The following is a 16,519-nucleotide window of genomic DNA, read 5'->3' as shown; positions in this document are numbered from 1 at the left end:
ATTATTTACGTCTTCAATTTTATACATTTTATTCAGTAATGTGTACATGTGATCCACAGATGAATAATAATTAGATTTTAATACATATTCCCACTCTACAACGACATTAGCCTCATTTATGCTTAGACAATGACAAGACAATGGCTTATTCACACGTCTTATTCTGAAAGTCCTAGTGGTTAAAAGAGGAAGTGGTTTTTCGAATTACAGCTTTACTCGTCATTCATTGGTCAAAGTTGTGGAAGTGACCGGATGTAGCAATGCTAGCTTAACTGATTAAGTCTTCACAGAAAAACGTCTTAAACTCTGTGTAAGACAAGTGTTTAATTTATGTCAGGCTCTAGGTTTAACAGTTTTGGTGAGGAAATCCCTTCTTTGTGTTTGTTTTGAACCACTGTGGTTATTTTCTAGCCTAGGTTTGCAGTTGAGAATGTAATTAGCCCTCACCAGCAAAGTGAATGCACACGATAGACTCCGCAGCTAACAGCAGAAACTTTATCACGTTTAAGCTTTAATTTTTTTTTTTTTTTTTTTTTTGTAACAACACGAATCCCCTCTCCGAGTTTGTGAGACTGTGCGGGAAGAACCACATCGACCTCTAACCTTGTCCAGCTGAGGACAGAGAAGCTGGGGACAGTAACAGAGTGGACCCAGAACTACTGACCACGGTATCAGACTCTCTGCTCCGACGTTTACTGTTACTACACTTTATTTAATAGGGTGCTGAGTTATTATGTCTGACGGCAGTTTCAGGAGCAGACAAACAGAAGATCTGGGCTGAAACCTTGTTTTACTAAAACATGTGAAAGTAGTAAACAAGGATTGTGGAAAGGAGAATCCCAGGTCTAGTGAGGATGACTGAGATGATGAAGGTTGAAGCAGATGAACCTGGAGGGTTCAGTCTAGAGCCACCCGTACCTGCAACATCCACATCAGAACTGGAGGAGGAAACGCAAGACAGCAAAGATCTCAGTAAGTGACGTACATTGGTTTGTTTGGATTGGAAAAAAAAAAAAAATGTCTGAAGAAAGAGTTCTCAAGTGATAAATATATTTTTCCATCATAACCTGGAGGCTAATTTCCCTAAACTGACATCTACTAAATTAAACTGACACTAGGACCAAAAAAATAGAATCCATTAGCATTGCTCAGTACTAAGAACATAATATTTTTGAGAATGAAACATGTTTCCATCTTTTTGAAGTTGTTTTGATACGAGTTGTCCCAGAATGCACCTTAAATGTTCAGCAGTTGGGATATCCACTCTCTCCGAGGGAATCCTGCTGCTATGTAGCATTTCAAGCTGACTGAATGCTCCAACAGGCAGCTTCATTTGGACCATAGCTATTTTTGTCCAGTATGAGCGTTGTTAAAATTCAGCATGAAGTTGTTTCACGACGTGAGTAATTAAGTGTTTAAAAATGCTGACAAACCTTTGTTGAAGTTCTTATTTATTTCTCAATCGGCATAGATAAATAAGAAACATAAATTTCCCTTAAATAGCAGAATTTGGTAACGGGTGGGGGACAGCACCATTTTATTTTGGTGACGTGTTCTAAAATTTTTGGCAGAAATTGTGAATTGTTTGGATCTGAACCAGTTTTTTTTCTCCTTCAAACAGTAGTATGATAGCACTCAACAGAGCTACCGCTGTCACTGTGTAGGCTCCTTTTTGACACATAGATTGTATTACTGCTACATTACCTACATATTTATCTTTGTTTCTCTGTTTAACAAGTCACTAACAAATCTGATTCTTCAATTGACTCTGTAAATTTTACCAGAATGTTCACCTCTACCAGTAAATCTAATGTTTTAGATTTTCCTGTTTTGTATATCTCTTTCCTGTCCTATCAGTCACATTTTGAGCCAGGTTCTCCTAGACCAGGGCTCCTCAGATCGAGACCTTGGGATTGTCTTCCATGTAAGCAGTTTGAGGGTGACAGTTCAGTGGTTAACGACTATTTATATGATTGGATTGTAATGAATTAATTACTGAGGTTTGAGATTACATTTATTGGAAAGTGCTACTGTAGAAATAAATTGGAATTAAAAAAAAGGGATGCATTTTCTTTTTGTGTAAATTATCTGCTTAAAGGCATTTAATAATACCTGTGCATTTAATTGTTTCTAGTCCATCAGATGTTGGTGATCAAAAAAGAAGTTCCCCATGACTGGAATTTCGCTTTGGTCCTGCAAGACCAAGAGCCCCTCCACACTAAGGAGGAAGATAAGGAACTATGGGTTCATCAGAAGGAAGAGCAACTTACTGTGAAGAGTGAGGATGAAGAGAAACCTCAGATATCAGAGCTTCATCAGATTGAAACCGGAGACGAAAGGAAGACAAAAACTGGAGGACCAGAATCGGGCAGAAAAGCAGCAGCTGTATTACGCTCTTCACAACAAAGTAAGGTGATAGTGAACAAAAGAGCTAACAGACCGAAACTGCGTTCCAAACGTGCCTCTCAAATTAGTGCGCACACAGGAGAGAAACCGTTTGGTTGCAATATTTGTGGCAAAAGATTCAGGCACAAGCCTTATGTTAAGCTGCACATGATGATTCACACTGGAATAAGAGAACATAGCTGCGATTTTTGTGGTAAAGGCTTTAAAGAAAAACGTTGTCTTCAGACACACATGAGACTCCACACTGGAGAGAAACCATTTGCTTGTGATGATTGCGGCAGAAGGTTTCACGCAAAGACAAGTCTGAGGAGTCACTTGGAGGTCCATTCTGAAGAAAATCCATTTTCTTGTGATGTTTGTGGCTCAAGATTTAAAAGGAATGGAAATCTTAAAAAGCACATGAGGATCCATACCGCAGAGAGACCTTTTGTTTGTAGTATTTGCAGTAAAGGATTTTCACAGCAAATTCACCTAAAAAGCCACATGACTGTTCACACAGGAGAGAAGCCGTTCATCTGTAGGGTTTGCAGTAAAGAATTTTCGCGACAAGGAAATCTAAAGAGGCACATGAGCGTTCACACAGGAGAGAAGCAGTTTATTTGTGGTGTTTGTAGTAAAGGATTTTCAAAGCAAAACTATCTCAAAAATCACATGGAGTCTCACACCGCACCATTTAGTTGCAGCGACTGCGGCAAATGTTTCATGGAGGAAATGCAGTTGAAGCAACATATGAGACTACACACCGAAGAGCGTCCGTTTGGTTGTGACGTCTGTAAAATCCGGTTTAACAAAAAATATAATCTCAACAGTCACATGAGGCTCCATCTCGGGGAAAAACCGTTTGTCTGTAGAGTTTGTAGTAAAGGATTTTCACGACATGGAGATCTGAAGAAACATATGTGTGTTCACGGGGGTTTTAGCTAAAGATTGTATTTTTATTTGACTGTCCATCTAGTGTTTCTGTGGGCACAGTTTTTATTTCTGTGCTGGTAAAAGTTTTAATCCGTTCTGTCTTTTATTATAACTACATTTTTAAAATAAATTCCCATAGTTGCACAAAAATTACTTACGAAGCACAAATTTGATACAGTTTCTTAAATGTGTACGAAGATGAAGTGAAAGATCTTTGTAGGATCCCACCGGCGGATCGGATCACATGACGTGCAATAAAGTGGATCACTGGGTCACTATTGTCAATTTCACTTGGAAGAGCAGAGCTTAAACTCTATGATTAAAAAATATCAAACTATAAAAGTTAAAACATTGATGAGATGAGCAGGTTTATGTTTTTTTTTTTTTTTTTTTTTTTCAAATTTTTTTCCCATTTTAAAAGCCTGTTAGTTAAAACATACGTTTTTACTCTGTGATGAATATACCCGAGAGTTCTGAAGTGGACCAGGTGGGGGCGCCAAATATTGCCGAGCCAGAGTTCAACCCAGTGAACCGTTACATATCGAGATGGGTCAATATTTATCTGACAACATATCAGCAAACTGTCACACTCATTTCAAAGAGACCAATACTGACTTTCTTGATCTTCTATTTTTGGTTACATTTTATGTTTATTTTATTTTGAAGAGCAGATAAAATATAATAAAATACAAAAATCAGCTTCAAATACAGATTCAGTGTTTCATTGGTCAAAGGGAGATATTTTATGTCCGATAAACTCCCTTTTTGTTTTATAGGCGTTTAAATTGCATTCAAAAGTCATGTTTTAAAACTTTGATTAAAAATCTGCTTGCAAGAAAAATTAATTTAATAAAAATTCAATAGGCAGATTTGCCCCCCTACATACATGTGACTATCCACCGACTCAGACAAGAACAATAACTGCTGATGTTAAGAGAACCTAATGAAATATTGTTCATAGTTCATCACTTAAGATCTTCACTGCCCCAACTGAACTAGTTCACATTCAGTTAAGGTTTCCTTAAATAATGTGCTGAAACTAGAAGAACATTTGTTGCTTATCTTCACTTTTTTAAATGCACTTTATTAGTAACACCAAGAAGAAAGGTGTTCAAATATTGATCCAAGATAGATACTAACTCTTCTTTTTTTTTTACACCGTTATATGAGATTTAATGGCTGTATGAAATGTTAAATGACACTGCCCTCTGCTGGACAAGATCTGAATTTGTAATGAGTTTGCTATTATACTAGCAGAAGCAAGAATGATCGTCGGTGTTTCGCACAGTTTCTCATACCTGCTGAGGGCAACAGAAGAGCTTTATTGACTTTGTGGACAAAATTTGGACAACTTGGTTCTTTTGTTAAATAGTTTTGCAGTTTTGACGACAGTAAAGATATTTTATCCTTACTTTCTCATGTCTTCCCGGTCAGTTTACTTCATTTATTTATTTTTTTACATGTACCGTGTAAAGAAAAGCAAATATGTCAAATCTAGTTATCATTAATCCGTTTAATCCCAAATGTTTTCCTGCAAAATAAGTGCATGGATTTCAATCCTTGGACCTTCCTAACACATGATATTTATGAATTATTACATTTTATGTTGGTTATATTAGTGAAAATACAATTTTTATCCTCGGCAACAACTGTTGCCGGTGGGAAACAGCATAGTTTAAATTACACAAATATGGCCTATTTATACATATACAAAAATAGGAAAAATAGGGTCATGAATGCATAACCTATTATAACAAAGAACGATTACAAGAGCGTTCAGAAATATTTTAGAAACATAAAAATTCAATGCCACATCCTGCAGATGTCATTGTCTCAACGTGCCAAGCGACCTTTGGTCTCATTTAGTTATTTCATCAATGAGGCAAAATCAGGTGAAAATGTCAGTATGAACAAATCTGCATCTGAGAGGACATTCCCCCTGTCCCACCAGACCAGGAACAAGACCTTCGCCTTAGTTTCAGGCGTGCCGTCTTCTTGTTGACGTAATTCAGTGCATAGGCCACATTTTGTGTAAAGGGTCGGGTTTTGGGGCAGTGCAATAATTCAACTGTGGGATGTAGAAGACATCATTTTGAGGTTCCTTCAGGTCTAGAAGATCTAAAACAGCTGATATTTTAAAGCTGCATGGGAACAGCAAGACACATAGAATAAGCAGTAAACCAGTGGACACATAAACTGCTGTCTATGAATTATGCTAGCGGCAACAATTGTTGCCACACTTACATTCACTCTTCTTATGATTAAAAGATGAATGAATGGATACAATTTTCTTTATATATCAGTAGAAGACACTTGAAAGAACATGTGTACAAAATATTTTTATTTATATTTGTTTATTTAAATATTTTACTGACTTCCTCTTGTTCAGGTTTGTGACTGACATTTACCTCCAGCGTCACAGGCAGGAAGTAAAGAGGTCCGGTCATGTGACCTTTCACACTAGATACATAAAATTGATACTGCTTTGAGTAGACACACTATTATTTGATTTAAAAACTTAAATTAGTTGCTAAAAGTCAAAACAATTACTTTTAGAGGTTCCAGAAGTTATAAAAAAATGTCTGGCAACAATTATTGCCGGTGGGATTAAACGGTTTAAGTACACTTATGGTGTTTCAACTGCAGCTCTGAACCTTTTTTACTCAGAACTTGTTTTTCCCTGATCTTTTCCTTCCCTGTTGTTGGTGTAAAATCTTGCTGCCTGCTTTCTTTCTGTCAGTTGAGAAGATTGCTCAGTCTGTTTCTGCGATGTAGGGAGTGGTGTTGTTTCATACAGAGTCCAGAATGCCATCAACAAACAGAGAAATCAGACTGGTGCGCCGCTGTTATCAGACCCTTTCATAGCAGTGTGTGGTTTAACAGCCGAGTAAAGACGATATAAACTTTAAATTATCCACCCATCTTGAGTGTCTGTGGGAGAGAGGAAAAGGCTCCTGCTGAGAACATAAAAAGCTGTTATTTTCAGCATTATGCGTGTAACCAGTGGTTCTGCATTCAGTCTCTCCTAACGCCAGTATTTCAGGTTTCTATGTGCTGGCCCAAAGCTAATAATGGTTCTCGCTCAGCCACCGATTTGAAGAACACATCATCAGGATCCATTAAGTGCACCTTAATGGACCCTCTGATCCTGGTGGATCAGAGCTCTTTTGGCATCAGGACCAAAATGCTATTACTCATACTATATTATTATTATTATTATTATTATTATTATTATTATTATTATTATCATCTTTTTATTTTATTCTACTGTGTCTTGTGTTTTGTTCTGTTTTATCTTATATTACCCAATCTAAGGAACTTTCCTCAACCTTGTGATTATTGTAAATGTATTATTATTATTACACCACACTTGATTTGTGTGTCTATAGCTGCAAGCTATAAAACATGTACTGATAATACAGAGGTCAAAACAGATATATATATATATATATATATATATATATATATATATATATATATATATATATATATATATATATATATAAAACAAAGGGAGAATACTGTATAAAAGTAAATTCAATTCTGCTCTGCTCTGGACCTTAGAAAATCTTGGACCGCCTCTGCCTATTATAAAGACTGAGAAAATAACAAAATAAAAGAGAAGAACACAACAAATCTAGCAAAAATGCAGGTCCAACAGTGTCCAAACAATTATTACATCTTATTTTTTTCAGCACATATGAAGAGGGAGGAACTGGGCATGCCCAACCCGACGGAGGAGGAGGAGGAAGAGGAGGAAGAGGCTGCGATCAGAGGAGCGGAGTGGTGGAGTTTTCTGACAGCAAAATGCTGCCGATGATCTGTCTGCTTCACTGCATCAAGTCTGTTTACACTTGACAGGAAGCGGACCCTAACACCCCCAGCCCCCCACCCCTCTGCCCTGCAACACACACCCAAACACGCGGTTTGACACACACTCACACACATACACACGCACACCGTGACTGGGAGCGGATAAATGTGGACCGCAGTGGTACCGACAGCGTGCAGCCTGCAGCAGAGCGCGATGCAACAGCATCTCATCATCTGTGGCGCCGGGTAGCCGCTGCTGATGCTGAGGCTCCAGAGACACACAGCAGCGGGATCTGGTGAGTACAACGTCCCTCAGCCGCCGCCACACGGCTCCCAGATGGGGATTTTTATTTTAGCGTCTGTTACTGGGTGATTGTCGCCGCGCTGCATCACTGAAACACCGAGCCGGACCTGCAGGACACAGAACTGGCCCGTGAAAAGGTCATACCCAAACACACACCGCGCAAACAGCCGTGTCTGTGACGCATCTTGTGCAGAGCCCCACTCAAGTTTTGTCCTTGGCAGACAAAGTTGGCGCTGCGTGGATCGCCTTATCTAAGGTGAAAGCGTACGTGAGGAGATTATAGATAACACGGGGAGACTCATGTAAGTGCACCCGGTCCCCCCCCCCCCCCCCACACACACACACACACAAAACAAATGAGTTAAAGGATGTATGGAGGACCTATAAGGCTTTTCACAAGCACTTTCTATCAAACGACAAGCTGAAAAGTGTTGCAACGCGGTGCTGCAACGCAACAATTATCTGATCTGGAATCAGACTTCTGGCGCCATTCACAGACAGGACTTGATAAAATAGTGAATAATGCAGCAAGAAAACAATCAGTGTATTGTTAAAACAAACAGATCAAAGAGTCCAAACAAAGCAGCAGGTTGTCAGTCTGGATGAAAATACAGGTGAACATGAATCAATCAGAATACCATCGAAAACATTTATTCCGAGTCTGAAGCATATAGATTCATACATATATCACACAGAGGGATGTATTAATTTAGATGTTTGTTGGATTACGGCCAGTAAAAAATAATGTTTGATGCAGAAGTCAGGGTTTCCCTCAGTGTATTTTAAGCCTGGCGGGTCACCAGGCTGAGCATTGCCTTTTATTTTTAAGTCTTTTTAAAAATGTTTTCATTTTTTAAGACTTTATACTTGGTGTTCAGGTATTAATCTCCCAATCTTTCAATAACACATTCAAGTGGTATTTTAAAATTTCTTGTCACCTTTAAACATTTTTAAACTCAAAAACATGGCGGGTGGCTGGGTGAATGACTAGCAGGTTTTCTGGGGGAAACCTTGGAAATGTGATACTTTGGCCACGATGTGATGGGAAAACTGCTGACTGTCCAGCAAACAGTCAATGACAAACTACACAAGTAAGGGGAGCCGCAGAATATCTGGCTGTTCAAAGATTCCTGCATGTGTGCATGGAAAATTGAGTGGAGTGAAAAACTTTGGTTTAAAAGAGGTGCTCTATGAGGAAGGACTGTGAAGCAAAGCCCAATCAAGATTAAATGCCAAATTATTATAAGCGTAGTACCATTTATAGGTGAAATAATCTCTCAGTGGAACAAGTACTTTTTCATCGATGTTAAGGAATTATTAACTCAAAACAAACTCCTACATCTTGCAGAAAAGGGTAACACTTTATTTGAAGGGGGGGTGAATAAGACTGTCATGACACTGTCATAAACATGACATAACACCTGTCATGAACATGAATAAGCCTTCATGAATATTTATGACTGTTGTCATAAAGCGTCATTCGGTAAATTATGACACTTTTAATACAAAGTTGACATTATTCAAAATGTCTTCCTTATGACAACTTGACAATAACCAAGAAATCATTACTGATGTAAATTTGTTATAAAAGTATTACTGATTGCACTTTAAAAATGGGGTAACTTTATGTTATTAAAGGTAAAGTTTAAACAGTAATGATTTCTTGGTTAATGTCAAGCTGTCATAACAGACATTTTGAATAATGTCAACTTTGTAATAAAAGTGTCATAATTTACCAAATGACACTTTATGACAACAGTCATAAATATTCATGAAGACTTATTCATGTTCATGACAGGTGTTATGTCATGTTTATGAAAGTGTCATGACAGCCTTATTCACCCCCCTTCAAATAAAGTGTTACCCAGAAAGGTTACATCCAAATTAGGTTTGTTTTATTTTAAGTAATGAGATATTTGCAGCAAAATCTAAACCAGAAATACTTGGTACCATTTTGTGTTTTTAACAGAGGTTGGCAGTCATTTCAGCAGGCGATAATTTATTAGACGTCTGTCTAATAAAAACATGTCTGTCTGTCTGTCTGTTGTTTTCCTCCTCAGTCATATGAAAATGAAGATTATTGTGATTTTGAATTTATGGCGGTTTAAAAATTCGTCCAAGTGAATTGTGGGAATCACTGGGAAACCGAGCAGCTTTAAGCTACAGATGGATTTTGATGCTTTTTACTCATAATAAATGAATCTGTAGAAAAAATGTTCTGAATCTGAGGACTTTTCACCGAATGTTGAACCCAAAGGTCCGATCTGGGCCATGAAGGACGGCCAGACACATTTTCTCTTCTTTTGTTGCCTTTTATTTGTCCCTCATCCGGGAGTCAGTCTGAACCCGGCCTCGGGTTAATGGGGGTAGAAAACGGCTTTAAAGATCAGTATTTTTGTTGGAGAATCATTTATTTACTAGAGATTTTTTTGTTTTTATTTCTGAAAACACTCAGAAATACGGTTTCATTTTTCAGTATTGTAGATTGATTTTTTTTCCTCCACTCTGCATCGTAGCATTACTCTATTGCTCTATTGGACTCTGTTCAGGCAGATAATTTTGGGTTTGACTCTAGAATACTTTTATATGTAGAGGATTTAATGCTCAACTCAGAGACTGGTTCCTGTCTGTGGGTGCAAAACAATCCCAAATCACCAGCCCTCCACCACTGTGCTTTTACTGTTGATAAAAATGTCTCACCATCTTGGGTTTGAGTTAATGAGTGAAACATAGAAGCTCTACGCTCTAATCCATCCATCCAAATAAATGTTTATTTGCTGCTAAAGACAACCCAACCACTTACTTTTGCAACAACAAAGGAATAATCAGTGTCATTTACCCGACCTGCACGATCAGAGTATTTAATGTGACCAAATAACCACCAAATTTCACTTCACTGGTTAATGTCTAATACAACTTATTAGACAAAAACTGCAAAGCGACACAGAGGAAATGTTCTTACTTAAGGTTGAGTCACGCTGTAGAAAACTAGTCCACTGAATAAAGTTCAGTGAATTTGACGAGGATGAAATGTGTTTGTCATGAAAAATAGGCAGAATGCAAAGATGTTTTGATGGCCTGATTTAATGCTGCAGCAGCAACACAGTTGGCCCTAACAATGTTTGGGTTTCCATTAGTTGTTATTGATCCATTGAGATGCTAAGCCATCCTTCTCTGCAGAGAAACAGCATTAGTGACCAGAGAAGTCTTGAATTGCTGTGTTTTTTTTCTCTCCTTCCCACGTCTGTTTTCATTCCTCCCTACACTCTCCCACTCTTTACTTCCTCCCACCTGTCCACGGTTTATCTTTTTTCATCCCTCTCTCTCAACTTTACGTTGCTTCCCCCCGCCCCCGCCAGCTTTCAGGTCGCGGTATATTTTCAGCTCAGGAACACACATTTTCCTAATTGTGCTGTTAGGAGTGTTTAGGAGGCGAGCATTCTGGCAGTATAGAGGAGCCGTTTAGGGTTTGGAGATGGGATGCAGCTTGAGAGGCGATGCCGAGCGCTAGCATTTGACAATCCTGCTGTGTCTCCCTGTAAAGACTGGCCGTCCGCCGCGAGCCGCTCCGATCTGCGAGGTTCTCGCTCTGTGTGCTGCTGGCTGCGGTGCAGATGGCGCGCTTTGCAGCAGCCTGGATCATGTGTGATTAATGAAACACAAATCTGTCGTAGAAGCGCTTTATTCCTCGCTGCGTGCTGACAACGCCTTCTCGTTTTGTCACTTTGGTCTCTCAGTAACAGTCTGCTGTCGGTGTGGGGATCGTTCTTGGCTGTTTGGTAACTTTTCAGTGCCAGGAATTGATTTTTTTTTCTCTTCTTCTGATGCTCAATAACCCACAGCATCCTGCTAAGGTGTCCAACTGCAAGTGATTTCATGCTTTATCTGATGCCGGGCAGCGGAGTTACATAAGTCACCTCTAAATAATTTCACTGCCTTGACATGAAGTATTTTTAACAGACATTTAGAAAATGTGACTCAGGAATAATGGTGATCTGATCTTCAGGACTTATAGCGAAGGGCTGGCATGAGATTAATCAACCAAACTTTATTTATGGAGCTTTTTTCATTCAAATAACTGTAATACAAAGGTTGAAAAGAAGCAGACGGCAATGGAACAGAGGCCTCAGTTACGTGTCCGAGTCCCGGCCTTTTGACCTTTGCCACATGTCTTCCTCCCTCTCTCACTTTCCTGTCTGATCACTCTCAAATAAAGGCCACCGGGGCCAAAACAATCCATAAAAAAAGAAGATAGAGACAAAAATACACAAGAACTAAAAACAACAAAACTGATAAACTGAGGGAATGCAATCATGCAATGAGGAAACTACAAATTTATTAAAACTGATGAAGAAACTAAAATTCTAAAAACACGGACATGAGAAAAACAAAGATATCTAAGATCCATCCATCCATTTTCTGAACACCCTTGTCCCTCAGTGGGGTCGGGAGGGGTGCTGGTGCCTATCTCCAGCTAACGTTCCGGGCGAGAGGCGGGGTACATCCTGGAAAGGTCGCCAGTCTGTCGCAGAAGATATCTAAGATAAACCTCTAAATAATTTTGGATACAGTACAAATCAAATATATATGACCTGTTTAATTATTAAATAAGTAAAGCAAATAAAGTAATAAAATAAAGTTTGAATTTTAGTTATTGATTTAGGAGTGACCCTGAGTGTCCTGTGCAGTGAAAGTCTTCCTCGCCTGCCTCCATCTCACCTGGTCCTTCGCTGCTTTAATTGCTGCATCAATCATCTCCATGTCCTCCTTCACCATCAGTCTTTCCTGGACAGGCTGGTCTTTTCCTCTGTCTCAGACATCCTTAAAATGTCTCCATCTCCAAACCATCTTATCTTTTTAAATGATAAATATGTTTGACTAGCTAAAACACCTTAAAATCAATTCTTAATGCATCGATATCCAAATCTGAGACGTTACAAACGCTGTGAATATGAGCTTGATCTGTGGTCCTCCTTAGTGCTTGTTCTCCTGAACTCTGAAGTATCTGTAACTTCAGTCAGGAAGAGTAGAAAGCAAATCATTAAACAAGCAACTCTACATTTAACTAAAGCCTCTGCATTGGGTTGAGATCATCTACCTATTGCATTGTTTGATGCTCTCAAATGTGACGAATCGAGTATTATCAAAACTCGGTGTGCTGTGAGTTTCTCTCTCTGAAACTTTAGTTTTGTTCCAACAGAGTTGAAGAAAATGTATATTTAGAGTACAATTAAAAAGTGCATCAAGAGACACAGCGATATAGAGTGGTGTGTCATCAGCGTAGCTGCAAAGATTTGTGCTTTACTCCCTGAAAAGATATTTACATAGAAAAATATGGGACCTAGAATTGAGCCTTGAGGTGTGCCACAGTTTAAAGCAGCAAATTCAGATAATCAGTTACCCCAATTAATTATTTTTTATCAGTTTAAATTAATTTCACCCTCTTAAGGACAGTTTGATAGATTCCATTCAGTTTTAGTAGAAACATAGCAGAAAAATCTTACTGCTGCTAAAGTAAGACATGTTCCTCTAATACTTTGACTAAACTGTGGGCTGCAAGGGAAACTTTAATCTTTACTGAAAACATGTAACTAACATTTGACCTAACAGAGTCATCAGTCTGTGGCAGTTTGACCTGGTTGATGGACAGGAGTGTGTGTGTTGAACTGAGTGGAGCCCAATCTTCTGAGACTGGAGTTGTCACAAGGCACCGATAAGAAAATCAGAAACTGATTGTGGTGCAACTACGGCAACAAGTTGGGAAGATTTATTATTTGACCAAGTATGGGCTTCCTTTAGATCACAGGTGTCGAACTCCAGTCCTGGAGGGCCGCTGCCCTGCAGCTTTTAGATGTGCCTCTGCTGCACCACAGCTGAATAGAATAGTTAGGTCATTAGCAAGGCTCTGGAGAACATATCTACACAAGAAGGAGGTAATTAAGCCATTTCATTCCAGCGTTTTTTGTACCTGTGGCACATCTAAAACCTGCAGGACAGCGGCCCTGGAAGACTGGAGTTTGACAGCCCTGCTTTAGAGCATCTGACAAATAAACGTCTGCTGAGACTCAACAATGACCCTTTTTAAAGTTATTAAAAAAGACTTTAAAATGCTGTTTTTATGATGAGATTAAACAAAATTACCAGATTTTCATTGTCAAACAAATTTCAAAAGTATATATAATTTTCCTTACACCTCACAGCTGTGCAGCACTTGGTTTTGGCCAAATCCCAGTAAACAAATGTAATGTGACCAAGATGTATACCTGTAAGGCATAAGAAAGGGAACATAAAAGTAAAATGTTAGAGGAAAATTTAGTTCTGCAGTGGCATACTCAATGCTGGACAAAGTACAAATGTAAGAAGGAGTGCATTTCAAAAATGTTGGAGTTGTTCACTGTCGATGTGTGGAGATGAACGTTCAACCTCAGTTCTTCACTCGTCTCTCCACCGAGTTTATTTTTAAAACCTCATCAATCAATGAGCTCCATTGTTCATCTCTCTTGGACTCTCAAGTTCACCCAGGAACATCGGTGCTGGCTGATGGAGTCAATCAGCCTGCCGTCCTAATCCAATTGTCCTTAACTTTATTTGTTTTGAAATAGAGCAGCGGCGTTGCTGATGAAAGCATCGCAGCTCCAGGAGACTCTCATCTGCATCTGCTGTAGTGCTGACTCCGCTAAAAGGTTGGCTTGGTCCGACTTGGTGCAGTCTGCAGAGAGACGGGCTGCTGCTGCTGCGGCTCAGAACCCGTCCCGTCTCGTGTTTCTAGAAAGCTGCATGATCCCGGTTTCTGAGTGACAGGCTGCTAAACATGAGGAGGGGGAACCCCCAAATGCATGAGCTATCTATTTACAAGAACTTTTCCATTATGTGACAGTAATTCAGACTAAGCTTCTCCTGTTTTCAGTAGACAAAGACTTTCATCTATTTTTACGTTTGAAGAAAAACAGGGAAGCTGTGTTGGTTTTTGCTGCAAGAGGGACTGGTGCACTTCACAAAGTAGGTGACATCATGAGAAAAGAACATCAAGTGGAAATGTAAAAACAGCAGATGAAGATGTTGGCCTGGAAGTTAAAGCTTGAGCATAAATTGGGCCTTCAAATGGTCAACGACCCCAGACACACAATCAGATTAGCAAACTATTTGTTTGTGGGAGTTTGTGGAAAATTACCCAAAACGTTTGATCCATGTCATACAGGTTAAAATGTAATTCTACCAAATTACTTAGGGAAATTATGCAAACTTCGAAATTTGAAGAAATCTAGTTTAACAGACCAAAAAAAGGGGGAAAGTTTAATCTGATTTCAGTGACACAGTAACAAAAATTTTCCTTTTTTATTTTTTATTTTACAGGATATTTAAATATCTGGCTTTCTGGAAAATTGGACTTGCTGCAGTTGTTGCTGCTCAGAAACAATCATGGTTGGTGATTTTCTGCAGTCTTGCTGATGTTTCATTCAGCTGTGGCTTTATTTGGATAAATGAGCTGCTGGTTCAAAGGACGAAGGAGAGGTCAAAAGAGACAGCATCGCTCTGTCTAGTTATGGATCGGACCAGCAGGATGCAGGCGTGACTGAACCACACTGTCCACGTTTTGTCTGATTTAAGTCAGGATTTTGTTTTGCAATCAAAAATGAAATTTATACCAAAGTATTTGCTTTCCATATCAACCTTTTTTCCCCTGTTCCATACTTAAATGCAGCTGCAACACAAAGTGAAGTGATTCATTTGTCAACATGCAGCTGTATGGTCCAAAGGAATTGAAAACTTCTTTAAATAAATATGGAGGAATTAAGTTGAGCAGATGTTGAACCCCGGCTGAGGATTGTGGAGGGACAGACGATCAGCCAGATTAAGTTATAAAAACAGACATTTTGCTTTTGCAAAAGGTGTAAAAATTGTTGCAAATATGATTTAAAATCAATATTATGATTTAATACCTATTAAGGACCTTAAAAATAATCCGAGGGAATTTCCTGAGAGGAATGAAAATAGAGATATAAGAGGTTTAGCGCTTATATGCCGTTTTCTGACACAAGAAGCTTGTTGTTTTTCCTGTCGGCTCTTTTCCATTTACATCTGAGAGCACGAGTGGTGGTGTGTCAATTCTTCTAAATTCAAAACAGTTTGTTTCCGAGGCGGTCCTCTGCCTCCTTTACCTTTGACCTGCTCAGTGTTTTCAGCCTGCATTCTATGTTAATTAGCTCATGTTTATTCAAAACATGCTGTCATTTGTCGCATGTCCAATCTGTGATTAGCAAGAAGTAGAAAAGGAGGCTGTTGTTGCATTTGTTGAGCCATTCACTTCATGCTTTTGCTTCTGCTGTTGATTCAGCTGTACCTTCAATAATCAGACAAGACAAAAGACGGAGTAAACGAATGTAATGTCTTGAAGAAGAGGGAGTGGTACGGGGATATATTTAGTGCAAACGTATGTGTGCCTTATAGCTGTGAAGTTGAAGTCCCAGTGATACGAAGCTGAAGTTGGAACCGATTGAAGGAAATGACTGAACGGCGACTGCACCTGATTTTTCACTGCCTCGATTATCTCTAACTACAAAACTTAGGCATTTCAGGTCTTCTGGTTCAAATCTACTCTGCATCCCCAGAGTCAGTGCTAAGAGGAAAAGCAGTGGTGCTGCTGCGTTGCAGAATAAAGAAGAATGCGTACTACTTCTTCTTCTGTTTCATCTCCAGTCAGCAGCTAGATGGTTGAACTTTGCGGACAGTTGAGTGCAACGACACTTGATCCCAAACACACGTCACAGCCGCCATTGGATTGGTAAAAGCAGCTTTAGATTGAGCTTCAAATGTTGTGCCAGAATTATTTTTAGAAGCTTGTTGATTGCGATATGTGAGCTTATCACTTCTACTGTGAGTGACATGCAACACACACAATTATCTGACCAAGAACAGAGACAACAGGTGGGCTTAAATACACAGGGAGTAATCAGGGGGACTAGACACACAATTAGGGAGCAGACAGGACATCACAGACTCACGGGAACAGAACTAAATAAACTCAGAAAAACCTAGAAATAAATACACAAAAAACTCAAATCCTCACACATTTGTGCTAAAGAT

At 39.1% G+C, this 16,519-nt stretch overlaps 2 protein-coding genes across 5 annotated transcripts in view; both read left to right on the top strand.

The window, feature by feature from the left end:
• Nucleotides 1-217: 217 nt before the first annotated feature.
• LOC106960906 (oocyte zinc finger protein XlCOF6.1-like) lies at nt 218-3,661 on the top strand. The gene is made up of 3 exons (XM_015054294.1): nt 218-668; nt 748-972; nt 2,135-3,661. The coding sequence occupies exons 2-3, from the start codon at nt 855-857 to the stop codon at nt 3,328-3,330; spliced, it is 1,314 nt and encodes a 437-aa protein (XP_014909780.1). The 5' UTR covers nt 218-668; nt 748-854; the 3' UTR covers nt 3,331-3,661.
• A 3,408-nt stretch (nt 3,662-7,069) lies between these two features.
• Nucleotides 7,070-16,519, top strand: part of LOC106960918 (PH and SEC7 domain-containing protein 1-like) — a 97,491-nt gene continuing 88,041 nt past the window's right edge. For 3 of the 4 annotated variants that reach the window (XM_015054314.1, XM_015054312.1, XM_015054310.1), the window contains exon 1: nt 7,071-7,427. The gene's annotated coding sequence lies outside the window, so the exon portion shown is untranslated. Of the gene's footprint in view, nt 7,428-16,519 lie in introns of all 4 variants that reach the window. The other variant, XM_015054313.1, reaches the window with a different exon arrangement.

Source organism: Poecilia latipinna, unplaced genomic scaffold (assembly GCF_001443285.1).
Source record: "Poecilia latipinna isolate Pla-1442-1.1 unplaced genomic scaffold, P_latipinna-1.0 Scaffold1242, whole genome shotgun sequence".
In the NCBI taxonomy this organism is placed as follows: Eukaryota; Metazoa; Chordata; class Actinopteri; order Cyprinodontiformes; family Poeciliidae; genus Poecilia; species Poecilia latipinna.
The sequence above is the reverse complement of the archived record's forward strand: the minus strand, read 5'-3'. Positions and strand labels throughout refer to the sequence as shown.